Source organism: Nomia melanderi, chromosome 13 (assembly GCF_051020985.1).
Source record: "Nomia melanderi isolate GNS246 chromosome 13, iyNomMela1, whole genome shotgun sequence".
NCBI lineage: Eukaryota > Metazoa > Arthropoda > Insecta > Hymenoptera > Halictidae > Nomia > Nomia melanderi.
This window is the reverse complement of record NC_135011.1, coordinates 793056-815786: the sequence shown is the minus strand read 5'-3', so window position 1 is coordinate 815786 and position 22731 is coordinate 793056. Positions and strand designations below refer to the sequence as shown.

The following is a 22731-nucleotide window of genomic DNA, read 5'->3' as shown; positions in this document are numbered from 1 at the left end:
TACAATGTAATCACGCTAAAACTCACACAAATCTCGCCAGTCCTGAACGTTAAAATATTTAAATAGCGTCTAATCGCGAGATATTGTTATTCTCTATTTTATGCACTACTTGACGACAAATAAACAAAGAATATTATGTCATCACAAATGTCATGCTTCGAACGAAAAATTCGTACTTACTTTTAACGCGGAACATAGAGAAAATATAGAGAAAAAGGATCAAAGGTGTAACTTAAAAATCTAAGAGATATTAAACTGAATTGTTCAATACCGTAATGACCCCATCCTTAATAATGAATTTTCGGCTTCGTACGATCATGCCCACGACCTTCTTTGAGACCTTGGCGGGCATATTCACGCACTGCGCGCACAGACTCTTCCGCTTTTTCAGTTTCATTAATTCCTAAAAATTCGATGACACTGTGCGAGTCATTTTTCTGTGATACCCCTCACGCGAACACTAAAAAGCAATTCCAGCTTCAAATTGTTCTTGGATTTGTATCTACATAATGTAACAATCCACAGTTAACCATGTCCGCAGACTACTACAGACCATCAGGTAAGTGCAATATATTTCACAGAGAACATAGAGCGGAAACTACAACGGTCAGAAAATTCATGCGCGAACCAAGCGCCGCAGAACGTCCATTTCGAGAAACATAACCTCCGCAGTTAACATCTCGCTATTTATTTGTTAAACCCGAACATTTTCTCACTGAATTCATTGCCAGAACACAGAATTAAAACACTAATTCTCGATATTAATGATAAAATCATGTACATTTTGTAGATTAAATTTAACACGAAAGTCAATGGTGCTGCCATCCGATGATGAAAGCGTCGAACTTGAAAAATATTAAAGCTACCCGACGATAAATAAATAATTTCCGTTTGGTATTGATGAAATGCATAAAATTAATTCAATATAACGATGCACAATTTTTACTAAAATATTTCATCTTAAATTAAACACTTCCTCCTATTTACTGTTTCAAACGTGTATTCGATGACCGCTCAGTTCTACCAGTCGGACGCAAGATGGCCGTTATATTTTTCCATCCGTACGCGACGTTTTTCTATAAAAATCTGTACAGTTATACTAATTGTCTATATTTGAATTTCAAAATCACCGCATACGACTCTAACGAGCAACGCGATACCCGCGATAATTATTTTAAATTGCTATCCTCGAAAATTTCCTATTTCCATAAATTCGCAGTTTGACGCATGCGCCGCAGGATGGCGCCACGAGCCGCTTTTTTCGCGCCGAATTTATTTGGTCAAACCTCGTAATGGTGGATGCGAAGTAGTTAAGAATAAAAAAAAAAATACATCTCGCCAAGGCCGTTAAGTTACTATTTCCACTAATACCTTTTCGATACCACGCCGTTTCATGTTGTCCGCATTATCTCCGCATATATCCGATAACTACTTGACAGATCGAAAACGATGACGTCCAAGGAGGCAGCACACAGTCGTTCCCCAAATAAAAGGTACATTTAGCACGCGTCGAGAGAAGAAACATCCCCGAATGATTTGTTCGTTTTCTAAAAGGGAAACGTGACCTTGGCCAGTCGATATTTCCAACGTTAACGCAACGGAAACGGTAGATCACTCGGCATAATTGTTCGGGCACGGTTCTCGTATCTGGCTCGTTATTAAAAATTCCAACGACTAAAGAGAGAATAATCACTGTCGTATAATTTTAACCGCCGGCGTTCCGGTCGAAAAAGGGACTGACTGATAAAGTATTATCGAAAATAAAATAAAACCGCCGGAAACGGTTTCCAACGGGCTGCGGATCGGCCTTGCCCGATAACGCGTATCGCGTCTCGTGTGCACGCCGCATGAATTTATAACTTGATCATCGTGAACGCATAGCGCCGCCAGGGCGCGCTCTGCTCAGTGAAAAAAATGGTAGTTATTTGGGTGTAGTCGGGCGATTATTCTGCAACACAAATGTGAGTACCGGCTGACTAAGGGATTACGAGTGGTGTTTGTCAGTGCCGCGCGAAGCTAATATGACCGGGTCTATATCGGAGGTAATGGAACACTCGGTAACCGAACGGGTATCATACATATACGCACGAGATCGCGACACTATGTAGGTATTGTTGTTCACGCATCTCCGCATGACAAGTACTACCCCGCGGGTCTTCTCCGTGTATTTTATCAGTCAAAAATCCGGGATAGGCTCGTGACGTTCCCGAAGGATGGACAGATCTGAATCGATAATGGGGCCTGGAAGCCCCTCACCGCCGGACAATACGTAAAATATGCACTGACGCGATATTTTTGGGATAGATGTCACATTATCTTCTCCGTGACCGACTATATGCGCGCGTACGAATATGTGTGCGGCATTTATTTGATTTGTGCTGTATATATGTGCGTGTGCGTGTGTGGTATGTGTGCGTGACTGTGTGCTATGCGCGCGTGTATGCGTGTGCGTGCGTGTGTGTATGTGTGTGGTAACTTCCTCTTCACCCCGTAATACGCAGTCGTTCCCTGTGTACGTACGTACGTACAGCATGCAGTGCGACGATGTGTCCGGGAGATACGTATATCACGGTATATACGTAAGACCTGCTACTCGCTATATACTGTCAACATTTTTCAAGTGACTGTTTCATGATGCTTGACAACATACTGCGTTATTGACGAAGTACATTTTTTTTTTTCTCTCGCTCTCCCTCGTTTCCCCTCTGCCGCCACCCCTCTCCTCATCCCTCCGGCAACCAAGAGTTTTCATTTTCTTCGTTTGAACCCAGCATTCCCGCGGCCGTCACGTTATTACTGTTGATGAAAATACTGAGTGTTCACCTTGTTGACAAATAACAAAATACTTTGTACGAAGAACGTTCGTTGGTCGTGTGTGTGTGTGTGCGTGTGTGTGGTGTGTGCGTGCGTGTCTCTCTCTGTCATGTGTATGTGTGTATGTGTGTGTGTATCTGAATGTGCTTCTTGTCTTCTAGGTACACGTCGCGTGTGTACGTACACGTACTCACGCACACGCAAACACATGCACGCATGCAAAGAGCACTAATTCCGAGATCGGTTGCCCTCACATTTATTGGCAGTGGACGTGATCAACATTATGCTATCGATGCTGCTAAATTTATACAAACCGTACAGTATACAAACGTTTGCAAAACAGGAATTGCATAGTGCCACAAGAAAGATCACACGCACGTATATATGTATATATGTATATATATAATGCATATATATATATATACCATACACGCATACGTACACATACACTCTCTCTCTCTGTCTCTCTCTCTTTCTCGCGTTCACACGTATACGTGCACACATGTATGCAGACGTATATACACGCGCGCGCAATTCTGCCCTCTGTAAAATAGATTAATTCAAGGTTTATTGATAGAATTCTATTTCAATCACAATGTTCTTGTGCCCCTGATTTTGTTTTTTTTATTCATGGAGAATGAGCTGTTGATTTTGTTGTATTTTTCATACAGTTGCTATGCAATTTGAACATTATTCGTGTATTTAACATATGGCATATATACAGGCATATATACACTGGCACACGAATATCATGCAGATTATTAGTAAAACTGTTGATATCGGTTGGTACACTGTATAAAATGAAATGTATTATAGAACAAAGATACATTGCTTTGGACAGTGTCATAGATTTCAATGTGCCAAATTACGATGAATACATTAATTCAGTGGGATTAACGGTTTTTTTCTTTTCTTTTCATTTGAACTGAAGAATGACAGTTGTTCGAATCTTCTGTATTAAGAATTACAATCATACGATGTTTAACCATCGATAATGCATTCATAGTTGTTGAAAATGATGCTATCGTTAAATAAATAAAAAGGGAACTTAGTTCGGGATTTAAGGTGTTTATATACTCCAATTTGAATTGAGCAGTGTTACATTTCTTAAATTGTTGCAACTATCGTGTATTTTGGGAAGGAAGTCTGTTTGGTCAACTTCATTGTACAATATTTTGCAATAACAATGAATCATTTTTGTAGATAACACTTTTAAGAGTTGCTACATGGCTAACTTTTTTTTTTTTTCATTTCAGACTTGTTCAACTTCTTTGGTATTAATTATTTATTGAGAATTTGAGGTAGCAGAGTATATACACCAAACAAAAAAGGAAAAAATCTGTGATGAACATAAGAATCGTAAATTCTTTACACTATAAATACATCCAGTATTTTATAGTTTGAGAAATAATTTTAATTAAAAAAGAAGGAAATACGCTATGAACTGTTTTCATGAAAAATAATATGATAATAAAAGTTTCCATAAAATTTCTATATAAATTGAATTGATAAAGGGGGAGGAAGAAGATAACTTAATAAGTGAAAAGAAATTTTATAAAGTGAACTCTTTCATAAGTTGGTTATGTGCAATGCCGAGATGCTGCAATGAAAACAAGGCAGTGAGTTCGGTGAGCACCAGTCAGAAGCACAATACAGAGGATATTTTGTTAACACAAACTCGTCCTTTTTCAATTGGAAATCAATTAGAATTAGATGACGATCCACCAATTGTTGAAAAATCACATAGAAGAGTACGGTGCGATCTAAGTCCAGTTCCAACAAATACAAGTACCAATTTGAGTATAAAATTTTTAACCATCAAGGTGAATTTTCTTAAGATTTAGATTTCCATTTTTGCCATGCATATTGATTTGTACACATAAAAGATATTACTGTCGTGCAATTCTTAGTTGTAATACTAATGCAATGATTTTAGGGGGATAGAAGTACTCGTCAAGATCATCAGGTGAGCACTGGGTCTGGTGGGTACAGAGAAAAGGACAGAGAATCTAAAAAGAGAGCAGCTATAGGCAACACAGTGCGCGGGTTACTCTCATCTGGCCACAGCAGGCAGGACAGGTATAATGATGTCTGTATCAAAATCATGCTTCTTACATTGTCATGTTTTACCTTCTGCCATTTAAATTCTTTGCTGTACTTAATTTTTTGCTTCTTATTTAAGTATGATACATTTTATACAGTTAATTCATATGTACCTTAAGATTATCTCTGACTATTGCATTATTTCAATGAAAGTACATTTAAATATATTAAACAAAGGTACATGTACACATGAATTTATGTGCATCTCATCCGTACTTTTCACTTATGTTTAACATAGATTATACATAGATTATACTTGAAACGTTACATAGTTTAAAACATCACGAATATTTTTAGAAACCATAGGTTTCACTTCAAGTAATTAATCAGATAATCCGATTCATGTTGAAAATTTGTACATAAAGCCAAAAAAAATTATAATAATGAAAATTTTATTCTAAACTTGAAAATGTGAATTCAAATATGTATTTTCAGAATTACTGAGCCTCATCTTGAAGTATGAAATTTTGTATAAATTCAAAGGTTAGTAGATATATGATGTAAATGACTTATGCTGCAGTATAAAACTATTCAGTTAGCACTCATCACCTTTGAAATATCAAAGAAAAAAAAATAATACTTCATTAATAGAGTAATACATCCACTTACATTACCTTTGGCTTCCAATTTATGGAAATTGCTTCATCTTCATATTATTATGTGTTTTTAATTTACTTTCGTTATTTGTATAAATGATACTTAAATGTTTCGCATATCTCATCTTCTCGTGAGATTCAGCAGTAATTCAATGTATCATTCACAACATTTTGGCATTATGTAATGTAACATGACTTTAATCTTGACACGTGCATTTAGTACCGATGAGACTAAAAACCCAATTAGTACTTTATATTTATTGCTATACACATTCACGTAAGAAAAAGCATTCGAGGGCAAAACACATGAGCGTGTGTATAACACTTCTTTAATCTTTTTTTTCATATTTATTAAAATGGTTTCATTAAGCTATTCTTTAAGATATTAAACACTATTTTAATTTGCTTTTTTTAGTAGCATTGTCATCCAGTAAGAATTAGAAATAAGTTTATTCTTTTTCTTACTATACTTATGCTTGTCTCTTTAAAATATTGCCATACCGTGAATACATAGATTAATTATTCCATATAAAGAATATGGAAGAAGTAAAATCGATATTATATAAAAGTAACATTAAAAAAAACTTTCTATTCAAAGATCATGTTCATCTATAAATATCATTATAGTTACATAGTGCTTTTAATGATGTTCTAGGTATGAGACAAATAGACAAAGATCTTCAGGCGGAAGTGGCCTGCAAAGTTTATGTCCGAAGCTGGTGGCCAGTGGAGGCGGTAGTAACCAGGGTGGAATCAGTTTGGCAGTGGGCCACTTAGCCTCTCAGGAAACTGGAGGCCCATGTGCGGTTGTTACCACTCAGAGAATCCATAATCACACACATAATCACAAACGCCAAAGAAAATTGTCTACTGTTTCACAAGCTGGTACTAGCTCTCATAATTCCGGAGATCGGAAGGTTTGTGTTCACAGTCTAATAGTAATTGAAATTGTTCGAAAGTTTGAAGTTGCTTGCAATATATTTCTCTGTTCAATATATTCGATACTGTGTGACTTTCAACTTTTGAATGTACATGGGAAAAGTATTTATATAAAACACTATTGATTACCTGTGACCCCTCCAGACATCAAGTATAAGTCGTTCCTCAACAACAATTTGCAAGAAACAAGTACGAGCGCAGAGGACTGATCACAGTACAGACTCATTATCTATAACAACCAACGGAGTTGCGAGCAATTCACCTGCTTCTAAAAAGAAAGTTCTATCCGCTCTACGTATCTCTGAAAAATCGTCTTCACGGAATCTCAATTCGCCATCTTTAGACAATGAAAATGAGCGCAGTTTCAGCGACGCAGAGGAAGCTATCACAGCGACAGAAAATGTGTTCAACGTCCCAGGTGTTACGCGGTTCCATTAATTTTCGAATTCACGTAAATCTCTCTGAGCGTGCATTGACAGGATTGTTTTAAATCTATACAGGATCTAGTTCTACGCCTTCAACGCCGATTAGTCGAGTGAAGTCGAAAAAATCGGACGAAGATGAGACGAGCGTGGAATGTAGCATCAGTGAAGAAGGCGCTGCGTCGCAGAGCGCGTCAGACAAGAAAGTATCATTAGACACTAGCGAGCAAAGAGTGACGGTCGCAGAATGTTCCGAGTCGTCTAAAACTCCTAACACCGCGAGAAAGATATCGGCGACCGGCATCGATGAAGAAACGATTACACAAAGTAAACAAAAAGTATTCTCTACATCTTCCATAAGCACGCGATGCAGTAGTAGCGAGAGCAGAACTGTCAAATCTAAAAGTAAGTATGTTACAGAAAAGCTAATTGAACAGCGAGGTAGTAAGAGCTCGAAAGAAGCGAATATAGAGAAAAGTATAGATTCGTCCATGGAAACGTCCACAAATTCAACAGGTAATAGTAAAAGTAACGATGATGTGAAACGGAGAACGTCCGCCGACACGTTAAAGTCTTCTATCAGCATGGCGGAGAGCGAGGGTGTGACTAAAGATTGCGAAGAAGACACAGCCGAGGAAGGAAAGAAGACGCAGCAAGAGAACGAGGAAGTGGTAAAAAGTTCGAGGTTTGTGACGTCGAAAGTATCAGAGGAGATAGTGGAAACCGAGGGAAAAGATATGGAGGCGCAAAGAGAGGAAGAAGAGGGAGAAGTGACAATATATGACGAAGATGACAATGGCACCAGTATCAGTGATATTGTTGCCGCACAAGCACTTCATGAATCTCTGAGTAAATTAGGGAAAGTACCACCTTTGGACACCGATATGGAGAACGTTAAAACCACGAATATCGAGGACGAAATTAAAACGGAGAAGGATTCCCAAAAGGATGTCGCGCAGGAGGAGACGGTCGAGGGTTTCATTGGTCCTTTGCTCGACGAAAATTTCAAAGCGGACGAGAAGCTGTCGCAGAAAACTATGGCCATGGAGGAGGTTCGGAATTTGTTGATGAAAGTGAAAGTTCAGACTGTAGAGGACGATGACGACGAAGAGAAGGCTATAGGTATATCGCCGGACGGTAGGTTCTTGAAATTCGAAGAGGAAATCGGTAGAGGCAGCTTTAAGACTGTATATAGGGGTTTGGATACTCAAACTGGTGTAGCTGTTGCTTGGTGCGAACTACAGGTAAAATTAGAAATGGGATTAAATATATATAACATTAACATTGACACAGTGTTAATCCACTTTTAACATTTTTTTCAAAGACTCATTTGTGTACTCTTTCTATTTAGGAGAAAAAGTTAAACAAGACAGAAAGACTGAGATTTAGGGAGGAAGCAGAAATGTTGAAAGGATTGCAACATCCAAATATTGTTAGATTTTATGATTATTGGGAAGTTACACTTACGCGTAGGAAATACATTGTACTAGTCACTGAACTTATGACTTCAGGAACATTGAAGACGTGAGTAATTATATTTTTCTATCCAATAACTTTCCATGCATACATATATATATATATATATATATATATATATATATACATACATATACATATATCATTTTAACAAATAATATTCCATCCAGATACCTAAGACGTTTTAAAAAAATTAATCCGAAGGTAGTGAAGTCTTGGTGTAGGCAAATTTTGAAGGGCCTTAGCTTTTTACATTCAAGAGCGCCACCGATTATTCACCGTGATCTGAAGTGTGACAATATTTTTATTACTGGTACAACGGGGAGCGTGAAAATTGGCGATTTAGGTCTCGCCACTCTGAAGAATCGAAGTTTCGCGAAGAGCGTGATCGGCACGCCCGAGTTCATGGCGCCGGAAATGTACGAGGAGCATTACGATGAATCCGTTGACGTGTATGCGTTCGGAATGTGTATGCTCGAAATGGCAACCAGCGAGTATCCGTATTCCGAGTGTACTGGACCGGCGCAGATATACAAGCGTGTAGTATCGGTAAGACACGTTCTACGTTAACGCGTTGAGTGTTAACAGACGATTCCCTTTTTTCACTGTTTCCTTTGTCTGTCTGAAAAACAGGAGTACGCTAAATTTTAACATAAATTTTTTCATTGTCATTCATAATTTAACCCTTTAAAATGCTGACCAAACGAGAAGTTCGCTGTCAGTCTAGGGACTGACGTAGCACTCAACGTGTTGACATATAATTGAACTTTTTCTCAATGCTGTAAAGGATCTGTTGATATTAATTAATGTTTCCACTGTAGGGAGTGAAGCCGCAAAGTTACGACAAGGTGGAAAACCCAGAAGTCCGAGAGATCATAGAAATGTGCATCCGACTGAAGAAAGAAGAGCGACCGTTAGTTAAAGATCTTCTGAACCACGAGTTCTTCGCGGACGACGTTGGACTGAAATTGGAAATGGTCTCGCGAGACTCTGCGGTGGCGGACGCGGAGTTGTCGCGCGTTGAGTTTAGACTGCGAGTGTTGGACCCGAAGAAGCGTACCAACAAGCACAAGGAGAACGAGGCGATACAGTTCGACTTCGACATTCAAGCCGACAACGCGGAGGAGGTGGCTTCTGAGATGGCTAAGTCCAGCCTGATACTGGAGGAAGACGTGAAGGCTGTCGCGAAGATGTTAAAGTCGCAGATCACCGCATTGTTACGCGAGAGGGAAGAGCGCAAAGCCAAAGAAGAGAAGGAACGTCTGGACAGAGAAGCGGACAGCACCACTACCAACGAGAATTTACTGCAGCAACAGCTGTTGCTCCAGCAGATGCAGCTGCAACAGCAGCAGCAGCAGATACAATCCAACATGGGCATTCAGATCCAGAGTCAAGTACAAATGCAGTTACAACAGAACCAAATACCACTTCAATCGCAGCAGCAGATGCAGCCTACCGCGCCGCAGTCCCAGCAACACAGCTTGCAACCGCAGCCGGTTCAGTTGGTCCAGCAACAACCGTTGATGCAGCAACAGACGTCGGTCGTTCAACCCCAGCAGGCACAGCAAATGCAACAGGTCCCTCAAGTTCCCCAACAGGTTCAGTACCAGCAGCAACAGTACCAGCAACAGTTACAGCAGCAGTACCAGCAACAGCAACAACCGTACCCGCAGCACGTCTCGCAGAATATAAATCCTACTTCTTCTCAATGCTCCACGCCTCAAACTGTTCAGACTCAGCCACAGTTCCCTCAAGTGACTCAGCAGATGCAGCAGCAACAACACATGCACCAGCAACAGCAGCAGTACATACAGTTGAATCAGATGAACGTACCCCAGCAGATCAGCCACCAAATGCAGCCGCAGATACAACCGCAGATACAGCCTCAAATTCAGCCGCAGATACAACCGCAAATTCAGATCCTGTCCCAGCAACAACACGTGCATCAACAGATGCAGCAGACCCAACAAGTGCAATACTCTCAACCACAGGTGCAGCATGTGCAACAAGTGCAACAAGTGCACCAGCATTCGGTGACCTCCCAGCCGGTTCAAAACCAACAGTTCTACCAGCAGAGTGCCACAGGAACCGCAGGCTACAACACGCAGCCCATCTATCAGCAGAATCTGTCTCAACAGATGTATCATTCGTACACCAGCTCCAATCCACCTAGTCACGTGGAGATGATACCGTCGAACCAGCCCACCGCCCAAATCTACTCTCACACAAGCATCCCGGGCAGCACGGCCCCGCCAACCTCGCAGCCTTACATACAACAGTCCGGACAGGTTCCAGCCTCTGTACCATCAAGTATCAACATTCAAAGCTCATCCTCGGCTACTCTCATACAAAGTGCAGCAACTGCTACCATGCCAACCATGCAACCAGCGCCTGCCATCCTTCCTAACGGCGGACACCAGTCGCAGCCTCAGCAGAATGTCCTCGTGCAAATGCAATATTCGCAGCCCACCAACGTGCCCACCTCTGTGTCCATGTCATCTGGAATCCCCGTACAGTCAACGACGACCTCGCAGCACCAGCATTTCGTTTCCAATACAGAGCAGATCACAACGGAACGATCTTCCCTGCCTAAGCAAGACACCATGGATTCTGTGCAGTCCCTGCCAGCGGACATGCCTTCCAGCATTCAAGACCAAGTGACTGGGTCCAGTTTGACCAACGCTATGTGTCAGACCACAGGACCAAGTGAAGGGTATGCCACGAATTGAATAATAGGAATCATTGAGATCTTTCATGTGAAATCTGGGTTATGGTTTCTCTTTATAGGTTAACTCAAGAGACCTCCGAGAACGTCTCCTCAGAGAGAAGCAGAGTGAAGAGATCTGGTACAAAGCGGAAGAAGCCTGGTATCAAACTGACTGTCCTATCAGTGAGCAGTGGCGAGGGTCAGTCGGTTACTGTTGAATGTCAGCTGGACACGAGCAAGCAGAAAACGGTGACGTTCAAATTCGACAGAGACGACATGGTGCCTACTGACATTGCTAACAACCTGGTAAGAGAGCAGTACACCTAGAATTGACAAAATGTTCCAAGGCAGAAGGTGACAGTGTTTTACTTTGGTGCACAGGTAGCTGAAAACCTGTTGCCTCAGTCTCAGTGTGAAACGTTCGTCGAGCTGATAGAGGATATCGTTAAACAACTACGTCTGGATCCCACGCGAGCTCTGCCCTTGGTAGCACATGGTCCTCCGGACCAGTCAGCCGGTGGTAGCCCAGTTACGAGTCGTCGACCTAGAGATCGTGACCACAGTCTTGATACAGCAAAGGTAACAGTTTCCTTTTCATTCACTCTCTGTCTTCTTGATTCTACGAATATGTTGGAACTTAAATTTCTGCAACTAAGAGATACAATGTTAACTAGTGATTAAGGACCTGATACACAAAAGTCCATACGCATTATGGAGTTTCAGTGAGCATCTGAGAGTTCCTTTTCTGAAGCAATGAACTCGCAGGTTCGTTATTTCAGGAAAACGTTAGTTGCTAGTGATTTGTGAACGCTACACGCGTCTCGCATAATCCCATTAAGAAAATAGAAAGAAACAAGGGTGTGCATATAATTGGTGTGTATCGTTTTGGACGCAGCAGGTGAGACATGGCTCGCTAACTCGTCAGAGCAGCCACCGATCGTCGTACAAAATCCATCGTAGACACCGTTCGGTGAGTTCATCGACCCCGGCGAAAACCATTTCCTGCCTCCCATATCTCGTCACGCAGTCGTGGACGTTTGTACATCCTTTTTTAATTCACGGCATACATATACATTATGTTCGGACGTTTGTGTATCTTTTTAAGGCGACACTGATATCGTGCAACACTTTTTTCCTGTGTTTAATAAACTCCATCACGTAGGCAGCTCTTAATCGAATATATTTATAGCGGGCCGTTCTCTATGCTTTCTTTTATGTACGTACATGTTGATTTTATATTTCTAATTTGTAGGCGTTTCAGGAACATATCCGTAATCCCCAGTAGACATACTAATTAGTGATACGTATACTAATCGAGATGATATGTATCCCACAGAGTTCCATAGAAACTTCGAATAATGTAATTTTGTATCTCTAAACCATAAAAAACGTAGAGTAGTATTATTTGAATGTCCTCAAATAATAACAATGGAGAGATTAGGAGTGTAACTCAGGAGATGAAGGGTTAAATGTTTCATTTATTTTATATTGTTTTACGGTAGACGTTGAATATTCATCTAAATAATTCTGCATCGTATACTTGCAGAGAGACGAAACCTCCAACACCTCTACACCAACGAAATTACTGCCGATCGATCAGATTATTTCTCACATCACCGGCGCTACCACCGAGAAGCAGCAAAGCGTGCAAACACCCGACAGCCAAGTGGGTCTGGAGAACACGTCGGCTGAAGCATCCAGACGTTCGTCCACCTCCACGCAGAACACGGACACTCTGACTCCAACTAATCTACCCAGTGATCCAACTGACACTCAAGAGACGGTAGTCACGGTACCAAATGCAGAGGCAGGTCTGGAGCACAGCATGTCCAAGGAGGACAAATTCTATCAGTCCGCGTACACTCAGAGTTCGGCACACGACATGGTTGGGAATCAGTCGATTGAAATGGGAAAGGAGTCTGTGGTTCAGGACACGATTGATTTCCAGGAGAAAGAGACAGTCAAGGAAACGCAGATCGACGCTACAGCCACAGAGGTGGCCACTTTGACCGCGCCGCCTCCGATCAGGAAGATCTCTCGCTTCTTAGTCAGTCCAGTGGTCGAGCAGAAGGTTCTTACCAGCGAGGAGGAGGAAGCTGCTATAGAGAATGCTGACAAAGCTAATGTTTCAGCGACACAGTCGACTTTAGTGTCGCAGACCAGCGTGGTGGATGAGGGACAGGTGAAACACGACGAGTTAGAAGTAAATTTAGAAGCCCAAACTATTGTCTCTGAGAAAGCCAGCGAAACTGTTCTACAAAATACTCAGTATGTCGAGCAAGTGGATGCTGTTCAGATGCAGTCCGGACAGCAGATCGGTATACAAAGCACTATACAAGGACAAGCATTGCCACCCATGCCACAGATTCAGCCGAACGTTAACGCTATACAATCTAGTCCACACAATGTGATCGTGCCGGGGTCAGCGGCCACGCATCAGTTACCTCAACAAATACAGCCTGCTCAGAACATCATGGTCGCGACTCAGAAGGATCTGCAGGCCCAAGTTCCCCCCAACAATGTCAACTTGCAGGGGCAGTATCAGAGTCAACCTATGCCGTGCAACGTCCTGCTGCAACAGCAGCAGATCACCGTGCAGCACAATCTGACGCAAATGCACATTCAACCCGAACAGCTTCAGCACCAAGGGCAGATGCAGGCGCAGCGACCGATACAACAGTTCCACTCTCAGCAAGTCCCACCTCAGCAGTACGTGATTCTTTCCGGGCCCATCCAACAGTTGCAGCCAACGACAATTGTGGACGAGAGGAACCGTAGGATATCAAACATTTCCACAGCTTCGAACATGTCCACGGATTCGCAGATGTCGGAGATAGTCAATCTCACTGATGATAAGAAGCAGTCCATGCTTGTTCCTGGTTCATCCATGCACCACGTGCAGCACGCGCAAGTGATTCCTCAGGAAGGACAGAATATTGCATCTATGCCACAGACTATGTTAGATCAGCAGCAGCAGCAGCAGCAGCAGCAACAATTACAGCCAGCTCCTCAGAACGTGATGAACGTCCCAACGAATGCACCCATGCCTGTCTCAGTTCCTGTCCAACAAGTCGTCCCCACAGAAGTCGCTCCTAAAGTGATGCTCAAGACGAAAGAGGTCTCGTCGACACTCCCAGATCTGGCGCAAAATTTAGCGAACATACTTTCCAATCCAAAATCAAAGTCTGCGACTCCTCATGGTATGATCAGTCACGAACAGAATCCAGCCGCCAACGTCGCAGCGGCTACGGTAATCGATTACAAGCCTACGCTTCAATCCGAACAGTATTTCCAACCTATACAACCCGAAGCGAGTCAGATGCAAGTGCCGGCACAGATGCAACACAATTACCAAGCAAATATACCGCAAGCAGGAATCACGCAAACGTTTCAAGTCACTCAACAGTCTCAGCAAACTCAGATGCCTCTGCAGCAGGCGATGCAGCTGAACGCGACTCAACAAATAGATCCTCAGCTTCAGATTACGCAACAAAATTTTCAAGGAGTCTCAACTGTGTCGCAAGGGAAGTGGATCGCCACTACGAATCAGAACATCATACAGCAGACCATACCAATGAGGCATCCGCAGCAGACCCAGCCACAACTGCAGCAAACCATTCCTGTGCAACAGCAAATCATACAGGATACACAGAGTGTAGAATGTTTCGTTCAAACGGATCAATCCCAACTCCATTTGAAACTCCCCGAGCAACAGCTTCCAGCCAAGATGTCAGAGATGGACACTCAAGAAACAATTACGTTAACTGGGTATGTAGACTCTTACAAAGATTCACTTGCTCAGTACTTTCACTACAGATTTTCTTTTCCTTGAACATCAGACGTATCAGCACCGAATGCCACCTACTGTCAGAAGCTGAGAATTCCAGTCACGATGTGACTCCTGAACATACTATAGTTGAATCTGTGGATTCAACGTTGTTCACACAAAACCAGATGTTACAACAGCAGCAGCAACAGCAGCAGCAGCAACAACAACAACAGCAGCAGCAACATAGGAAGTTAAGTCAGCAAAATTCTCTGGACAAAGTCCCGGATGCTATTGGAACGAGTGGTCCTGGTGGAACAGGTCCACAGACGATAGCGGATCTTCATCAGAAGCTTGTCCAGCTAACGAGTCAGCCATCCGAAGCACTGAACGTAGGAACACCACCTATAAGTTATCCAGCTACTCCTCATAACCATCAAATAGTTGGAGGTTATGATGCTTACATGAATTCTTTGCAGCAGAAGTTGGTTAACATTGGTATGCCAATTTCAACTACGCATGGCGTAGTAAGTATAAATTCTATTCTAAAGATGAATAACAATTGAAATGTACGTTCCCAGAATTAATAGAAACTATTCTTTGCAGGGTCCTCTGTCGCCTCAGACAACGATACAGTCTTCTGCTTCTTTGGCTGACTCAAATGTGACGACAAATGTTGAGGCTTTAGCTTTAGTTCAAGATAACTCTATTCACCAGCTTGCGCTTTCTCAAACTGTAAGTCAAACATTAATGATGACGAAACCAATTTTTGTTCCAGCTTTGATTGATGTCTGTAATGAGAGTTGTCTTGTATATTTAGCATGTAGATTGTTCCCTCGATAGTCCAACGCCAGGAGGAGGTACTACAGGATCAGAAACGATGAGCCCCAGCAAGGAAAGCATAAAGGTCCGAGCGCAGAGGCCCGGATCTCGCCTCCAAGAGCTGGAGCAAGAGTTAGCGAAGATCCATCACAGAGGCTCGGTCCTCTCGACGGCTTCTCCGCAACCCATGACTCCTCCCGTTAGTTCCGTTCAAATACAATCATCGTTACAGTCCGCTCAAAGTTTACTGACCACCGTTCCGCCTGTGTCGACCGTACCAGTCGCCACTGTTACCCCCAGCGTGATTGCGTCACGCTCCGACACGAATACCCCGGTGCAAACGGAGAGCCAAGAAACCGTCTCAGAGGTATGTAGCACATTTGTCCGAGCGAAATTCGAGATAGCTAGTAGACACTTTCGGAAAATCAATAAACAAAGAATCGTCGACGACGTAAAGAAATTCATAAAATAACTGAACGATTTTGATAGAAGGTTAGTACAACGCAACCTGTTAGAAAAATATCAAGGTTCGTGGTTTCCAAGGTCGCAGGTCCTCCTAATAACGCTGCACCACCGAACCAACAGCAATACGCGGAGGATCCAAAGGTTTACCATGCGGAGGACACACAGGGTAGGAATGTTGAGCTTGATTTTAAGAATCAACGAATAAGAGGTTAGAATTGAATGTTAATAATTTCTGTGAATTCTAGGTACATCGGTACAAATAATTCATAGTCGCGAAGGTTCTATTCCACCTACACAACCCAGCCAATCTGCTGTCAGTGGTCCTACAATGGAAGTAAGTGTCTCAGTGACAAGTATATTAGAATCTAAAATCTAAATGAAGTTCCAACACTGGTGTACTGTTTCCAGCAAACAGAAAAAGACGAAAGATTTTGGACGTTAACGCCAAGCGAAGAATACCAGTTACTCATAAAAAAGTAAGTTTATTGAACAATGAAAACATGGAAACCCTGAAACTATTCTCGAGGGAATCTTTCTCTTTCCAAAGGCAAACTATGGAATTGGAGACATTGCAGAGAAGACACAGGGAGGAGCTGGAACGTTTCCAGCGACACCAGTTGCAGCTGCTGATCCAGCAGCAGCAATTAAAAGCGAGCGCGCTCCATCAGCATCACCATCAGCATCACCCTGTGCTTTATACCGTCGCGACTAGCCTGGCTGGTAAACAGTTATTTTCTTAAACCCATCCGTTCTTAACCTAACACATGACTCACTCCCTGGCACTATCATTATAATTGTTCTTATAATAAGATGAGCTTTTTATTTAATACAGGACAAACTAGACTTCCAAATACAGAGGACTATTTAATGTTTAACACAACGCCTCAAACTCCATTGCAAAAAGCTCCAAGTAATTATCCAGACACCGACGAGACGTTACGGTTAGCTATGCAAAAATTGAAGCAAACTCCTTTGCAACTTCAACCGCAGCAGGCAACGGCTGGAATACCGCACGCTTACGTTATTCCGATTCCAGTAGTGCCTTCCGAGACTATGCAGAACATGCCCCCCCAGCAGTCTAGTAGTTACACAAGTGATATCGCTGACTCGTACGACTCCACGCATAATTCAATTATAAATTCAGCTCAGTATCAGTTCACGCCTATATTGCCGGACGGGACGAATATCGCTGTGTCCTCTACCGGCTCGTTAGTCACGCCTATTCCGATATCGAGCTCGACGGGTAGCGGAGGTTACATCCAGTACCACGAGAACCAAACGTTACCAAATTTCCAAACGTTCAGCTGCACGCCGCACGGCGGCTTCTTTCTGCCGGCCGGCTACAGACTGATATACGCTCCGCAGCCGGCGTCGCAGTCTCAGCCAGCCACACCGGCCACACCGCATATAGGGAATTCTCACGACGGTACGCCGCCGGCGGAACCTTTACATGCAAGTACCGACAACTCAGCTACCCCTCCTCACACCGATCAATAACGTAATTTCAAGCAAGCTATATTATTCTCTATTTTCTCAATTTATTCGTTCTTGTAATGCAGCGACACCCTCAAAGTTGTGGAAATTATTGAAGTGACTGGAAGTGTTACCACCGTGGAGAAAATCCTGAGAGAACCATGCTCAATTTAACGATGATTTCATTACTCCCTGTTACCGAATAGGTCATCTCGAATTCCCAGGAAACAGTTTCTTTTAGAGAGTAATCTTGTTAGGTAAAACGTCTGTTTAGTGTAAGTACTAGATTGAAAATTAAGGATATCTCCCGTGAAAACATTTTAGAAACGGTGTAAAGATATCCTTCATTTGTTAGTTGTAAAAGGAGGTGTTTTGTGCTCGAAATTAGAGGAAGGAACAACTTTGGGGATGTTTCTGTAAATTCTTAATTTAAACTTGTTGCCCCTTGTCCACTAGTATGAGAGATCATGCATTACTATTACGATTGTTATATTATAATATAGTTTTGCTAAATACGTATATTGCTACCCTCGTCCTCGTGGATGTCGCGTACGTAGGGGAGGCGTGTATGAAAGTATTTAGGGTGTGCTCGACGCCGGGGCATCCTCGTGTTAATCGTTGGAATATTCTCGTCGCGTACGCACGGTGGTGAGCATGATATTAATATTTGATATGTGCCTCGCAGCGAATGCGAATGGTGGGCTCGTACGTGGGGAATATTTTGAATGAACTGAATTTCTGGACACACGTGAAAGAAGAAAAAGATGAAGATGAAGATGAAGAAAAAGGAGAAGATGAAGAAGAAGAAGAAGAAGAAGAAGAAGAAGAAGAAGAAGTGACGAGAGAGAAAGGTGAAAGGAAGAATGACAGATTTGAAGTTGAGGATAGAGGCCTTTACCTGTACTGTGCTTACATAGCGAATATCCTTGTTTAGTGAGAAATGCTTCTATTCAAACGATGAAGAGAAAAAAAAAAGATGACCCTTTCTGCTCCGAATTCTTTGTCAGGCACAGTCCACATTAGTACAGGCCTCAGCTAGTCTTAACGATCGCAATAGCGCATCGCTGCCATTCTGCTCGATGTGTATGTATAACTGTTAATGTATACTGGATGCTTTGGAGAACGAGAGAATGTGTATGGTTCATGTGTGCATGTTACGCGACTGTGCAGGAGTCAGGCAGAGAAGAAATATGATTAATATAGTCACTGTTATGCTTTAATGTATTTCTAGCGATTTTACCTACTTCTATTAAAACAAAAAAAGTCATGTGTTACTAGTTAGCAGTCCCATGTATCTTGTCTAATATTATATCGACTACTATTCTTTCTTTTCTCTCTCTCTATTTTTTTTCTTTTTTTTCTATCTTCTTTATTTCTTTTTTCTCTTTTTTATTAGTCTCCATTATCGATATTTTTTTTATTGTAACATATATATATTTAATTTAAACGGAAGTTTTCCATGTCGTTTCGATTCTAATTGGCGCATTTCATTGGAAAATCTGTCGTTCCATGAGACATGTGTTGGCACAATCCATTCCTTTCGAATTCTTTTTTTTTTTTTTTTAGGAATCTTATTGTTCATTGTTCCTTTTCTTTTTCTTTCTTTCTTTCTTTTTTTTTATATATATTTTTTTCTTTTTTTTGGATGGTTAAATCATATCTAAAGAAAACAAAAAAAAACAAGTTTAATGGTAATCGATCCTAGGTATTGAGAATTTCATTAGAAACGAGGAAAAAGAATAAAAAAAGCTCAATAGGGAACGTGACGTTAGATTATTGAATTCGTACACGTTTTAAATTAAAGAAAAACAAACAAACAAACGAATATCAAAACGGGAGAATAATGTAACGCTTGGATCACCAACCAGGAAACATTTTGACTTTTCATCTGTGCTATCACATATTGCATTTTGCAATATAGTTAAGATTAGCTTGTTTGTATAACTACAAATATTACCACTGTTTATCAATGATTACGATGTTATCCTTTATTTCGTTCAAAATAAGTGCAGTTCGCGCCGCTTTTAATGTTGCGAGTAACTACTGCTTCTTGCATGAATTTATTATTGTCAGTATTATAATTAACGAAGACTATTTTTTTTTTTTTCAAACTAAACGTAAATTTTTGTTCCGACGATCTCCTATGATTACTGCATACGAATCACACAGAATTTCATGAATTTCAGTCAGCTATTTCATACACGCTTTACTTTTCATACATTATGCATATTATTAGTTTTGTTATTGCGTTCTGAATCGTCTTTTGCTTCTTTTTATCTTAAAAGGCAAAATATATATATATGTATGTATGTATGTATACGTATATATATATATGTATATATATATAATATGATTCATCTGGTAATAAATTCATGTGGCTGTTGAACGAAACATTATAATAGATAATTGTACGTATTTCTCCTGGAAATACATTGCAATTGATCTTATACGGTTACTTTTAAATAAATTTATTAGATAATACTCAAAGAGAATGCATAACTTGTAATACTTAATGTACATATGTTCATTTACTGTTAGGTGGATTGGCTTTTGAACAAGGAATACAGTTTCTATGTTCGATAGTAAATAAAACCTGACTATTTTAAAACTTTTTAAAATAAACTGAGTTTGATGTAATTCTTTACAGTGATATAGTTTGGTAAAAATTACTTTTACTTTTCATTTTTTTTTTTTTTTTTTCTATGTTTACTGGCAAATTCATTTATTGAATACGATGATATCAACAGACAATAGAATAATTATCTTGTCGATGATATTACAATGACTCGTTTCCTTCTGAATACATATCTTACGTGATTTTAACTGTATCCAGTATTATGGCAATTGGTATAATCGAGATAAGCTTTTGTAAAACATTTTAATTGTTTTACCAAAGAATACCAAACAACACTGTTGCGTATATAAAAGAATAATTCAATATAGATTCATCATAATTCTTTTCTACCAATATGGCATCTAACTTAATGGAATTGAACTTACTACATTCAAACTTAGGTATTACAATATATTTTTCAGAAAATACGACAAAAGAGACAAGCGAAAGATATTTTGCTACCTTTTAAAATTCACACGCATCTTAGTACATATTGATGGATTAGAATTTTATGAGCTAATTTATTCAAATTATTTAATTTATTTCACAAATTCACATGAGCAATCGCAATATACATGTATATGTATATATATATAAATATATGTATGTATACATATATCAACATATATATTTATATATATGTATATATATGTATATGTACATATATATTTATATATATAGATATATAATCAAGTACAGACAATTTGTTGATTTATATATATTGTATGTATTACATAAGTATACTACTTTAAGCTTAAGAATACATTGCATGATATTTCAAAAATGTAAATGGCAAGCAAAATATTCTCACTTCAAGAGATTAGAAGACCTCGTTGACTTCTCTTAAACTGTACGAAATTTTTTTGTCTTTTTTTTCTCTGTGCTCGAATGTAAAAAAAAAAAAGTAAAATCCAATTTTCAGAGACAAAATTATTTAATACAATGGTAGATTATACTTTTTGGAACTGATTTTCTGAAGAAAATAGAAATTCAACGATTAAAGACAGGAAAGATGTATGTAGTTACTATGAGGAAGTATTCAGTTGAGTTTTTAAATTCCTTGTATTACTATTTAATTACCTTGCTTATAATAAAATTGAAAAATACGAACACTGTTTGGGAAAAAATAATCAAAGAGCTTTTCCTGTGCTAACTAGTATATAAGTTCATAGATGCTTTAAGAATGTGTAAAAGCTATGTTGCGTGGGATTCTATGACAAGTTTTATAAAGACTGATTAGATAAAAGATATATCAATGTTCAACAATTTGCAAGTTAACTTAAAATTAATTTGAATTCTTTTCGAATCTTGTAATCGACAAGGGCATACACAAATTTCATATGAGAACCTCTTCAGAATTTTTGTCAATTAATACAGAGATACTTGGAATGATTTAAGTAATCGCGCTCAGAATAATATTCTTCCATTCCTTACTGGAAAAACAATTGCATTGAAATATGTAGCTTATGATGTTAATTAACTGCATTGTATATTTGTGAAAATTTATGAATATATTATGTAGACAAGAACATACAACTTCTTAATTGGTGTAATAATTATTGTATCTTCATTGATACTTTTTATGTTACATAATTATTTTTTAACGTATAAAAATACAAAAGAATGATTCAATACCTTCTGTGTAAATTTAATTAAATATACATTAAGCTATGATTAAAATGAAACAATTACAAATATTTCTTCCTTTATTAACATTCTTTCATTATTGTATTCATTTATATTTATGTAACAATTATGTTATTCTAAAAATATAGCTAAACAATGTTACTCATATACGAAGAGATAGCTTATGCTCTTTTAATTGTATAATTTATATTTATAAAAATTATTATCATTAAGAAATGTTCATACTTCTTTTTAATACGTTTATAAAAATATTGTTTGATTAACAGTTAAAAAGCTTGAAAACGAAGTATTTCCTTCCTTAATTTTATATTCATCAGATTTCCTGTAAGTTAAATAAAACAAGTTACTAAACGTATATACAAAATAATAAGGACCAATTAATTAGTTGTTTAAAAGCAGAAATCCTTCTGCAATTATCAAGAGTAGTTAAACACGTATCTTGATTATCATCACTCGAGGAAACAGATAATTTCCTTGCAAAGAACTTTATTATGATGATAATAAAATTGTTGTTCTACAAAAATATCAATCTTTCACTCAATTATTTCAATAATCATACACATTTTAGAATAAGATTATAAATAAAAAGTATATAATAATAATAAAATAAGAAAATAAATTGGATAGCAAAGATGTACTTACTATGGGACAAATTCCGGAGTAGAGTGCAATCATAAATATTGCATATCCCTTAGACGTCTCGCTCGGACACCCATACATGCAAAGAATCCCATAATTCCGATGATTAATCCAAGGATCAATGCCAAGGTATCGCCAAAATCGAAACCAGACGAAGCCGCCGCAAAATCGAACGTAGAAAAAATAGCAATCAGCATATAAATCCACATCTTCTTACGACAATAAACAGGCGTGATAAATAATAACCT

At 39.5% G+C, this 22731-nt stretch overlaps 2 protein-coding genes across 25 annotated transcripts in view; one reads left to right on the top strand and one right to left on the bottom strand.

Moving 5' to 3' along the window:
* Positions 1–1914, bottom strand: part of LOC116431371 (hippocampus abundant transcript 1 protein) — a 9396-nt gene extending 7482 nt beyond the window's left edge. For 3 of the 8 annotated variants that reach the window (XM_076373216.1, XM_031986692.2, XM_076373217.1), the window contains exon 1: positions 272–605. Coding sequence is in view for 2 of the 8 variants with exons in the window: in XM_031986691.2 (XP_031842551.1) it covers positions 272–397 (126 nt within the window). In the remaining 6 variants the exon portion in view is untranslated. Of the gene's footprint in view, positions 1–26; positions 139–180; positions 606–1371 lie in introns of those variants that run through there. The other 5 variants (XM_031986693.2, XM_031986690.2, XM_076373219.1 and 2 more) reach the window with 5 other exon arrangements.
* Positions 1860–22731, top strand: Wnk (Wnk kinase). Of its 17 annotated transcripts, none has more exons than XM_031986685.2 (22): positions 1895–2042; positions 4071–4637; positions 4751–4893; positions 6169–6430; positions 6597–6870; positions 6953–7201; positions 7295–8118; positions 8226–8398; positions 8521–8899; positions 9172–11063; positions 11138–11363; positions 11439–11636; positions 11956–12027; positions 12604–14825; positions 14897–15350; positions 15430–15558; positions 15644–16012; positions 16135–16276; positions 16356–16444; positions 16519–16586; positions 16658–16830; positions 16943–22731. In XM_031986685.2, the coding sequence occupies exons 2-22, from the start codon at positions 4404–4406 to the stop codon at positions 17605–17607; spliced, it is 9237 nt and encodes a 3078-aa protein (XP_031842545.2). In that variant the 5' UTR covers positions 1895–2042; positions 4071–4403; the 3' UTR covers positions 17608–22731. The 17 variants fall into 17 exon arrangements, with proteins under 17 accessions (XP_076229313.1, XP_031842548.2, XP_031842545.2 ...); XM_031986687.2 differs by having other exon boundaries at positions 6953–7279; positions 7391–8118; XM_076373200.1 differs by adding an exon at positions 2194–2269 and having other exon boundaries at positions 1896–2104; positions 6953–8118.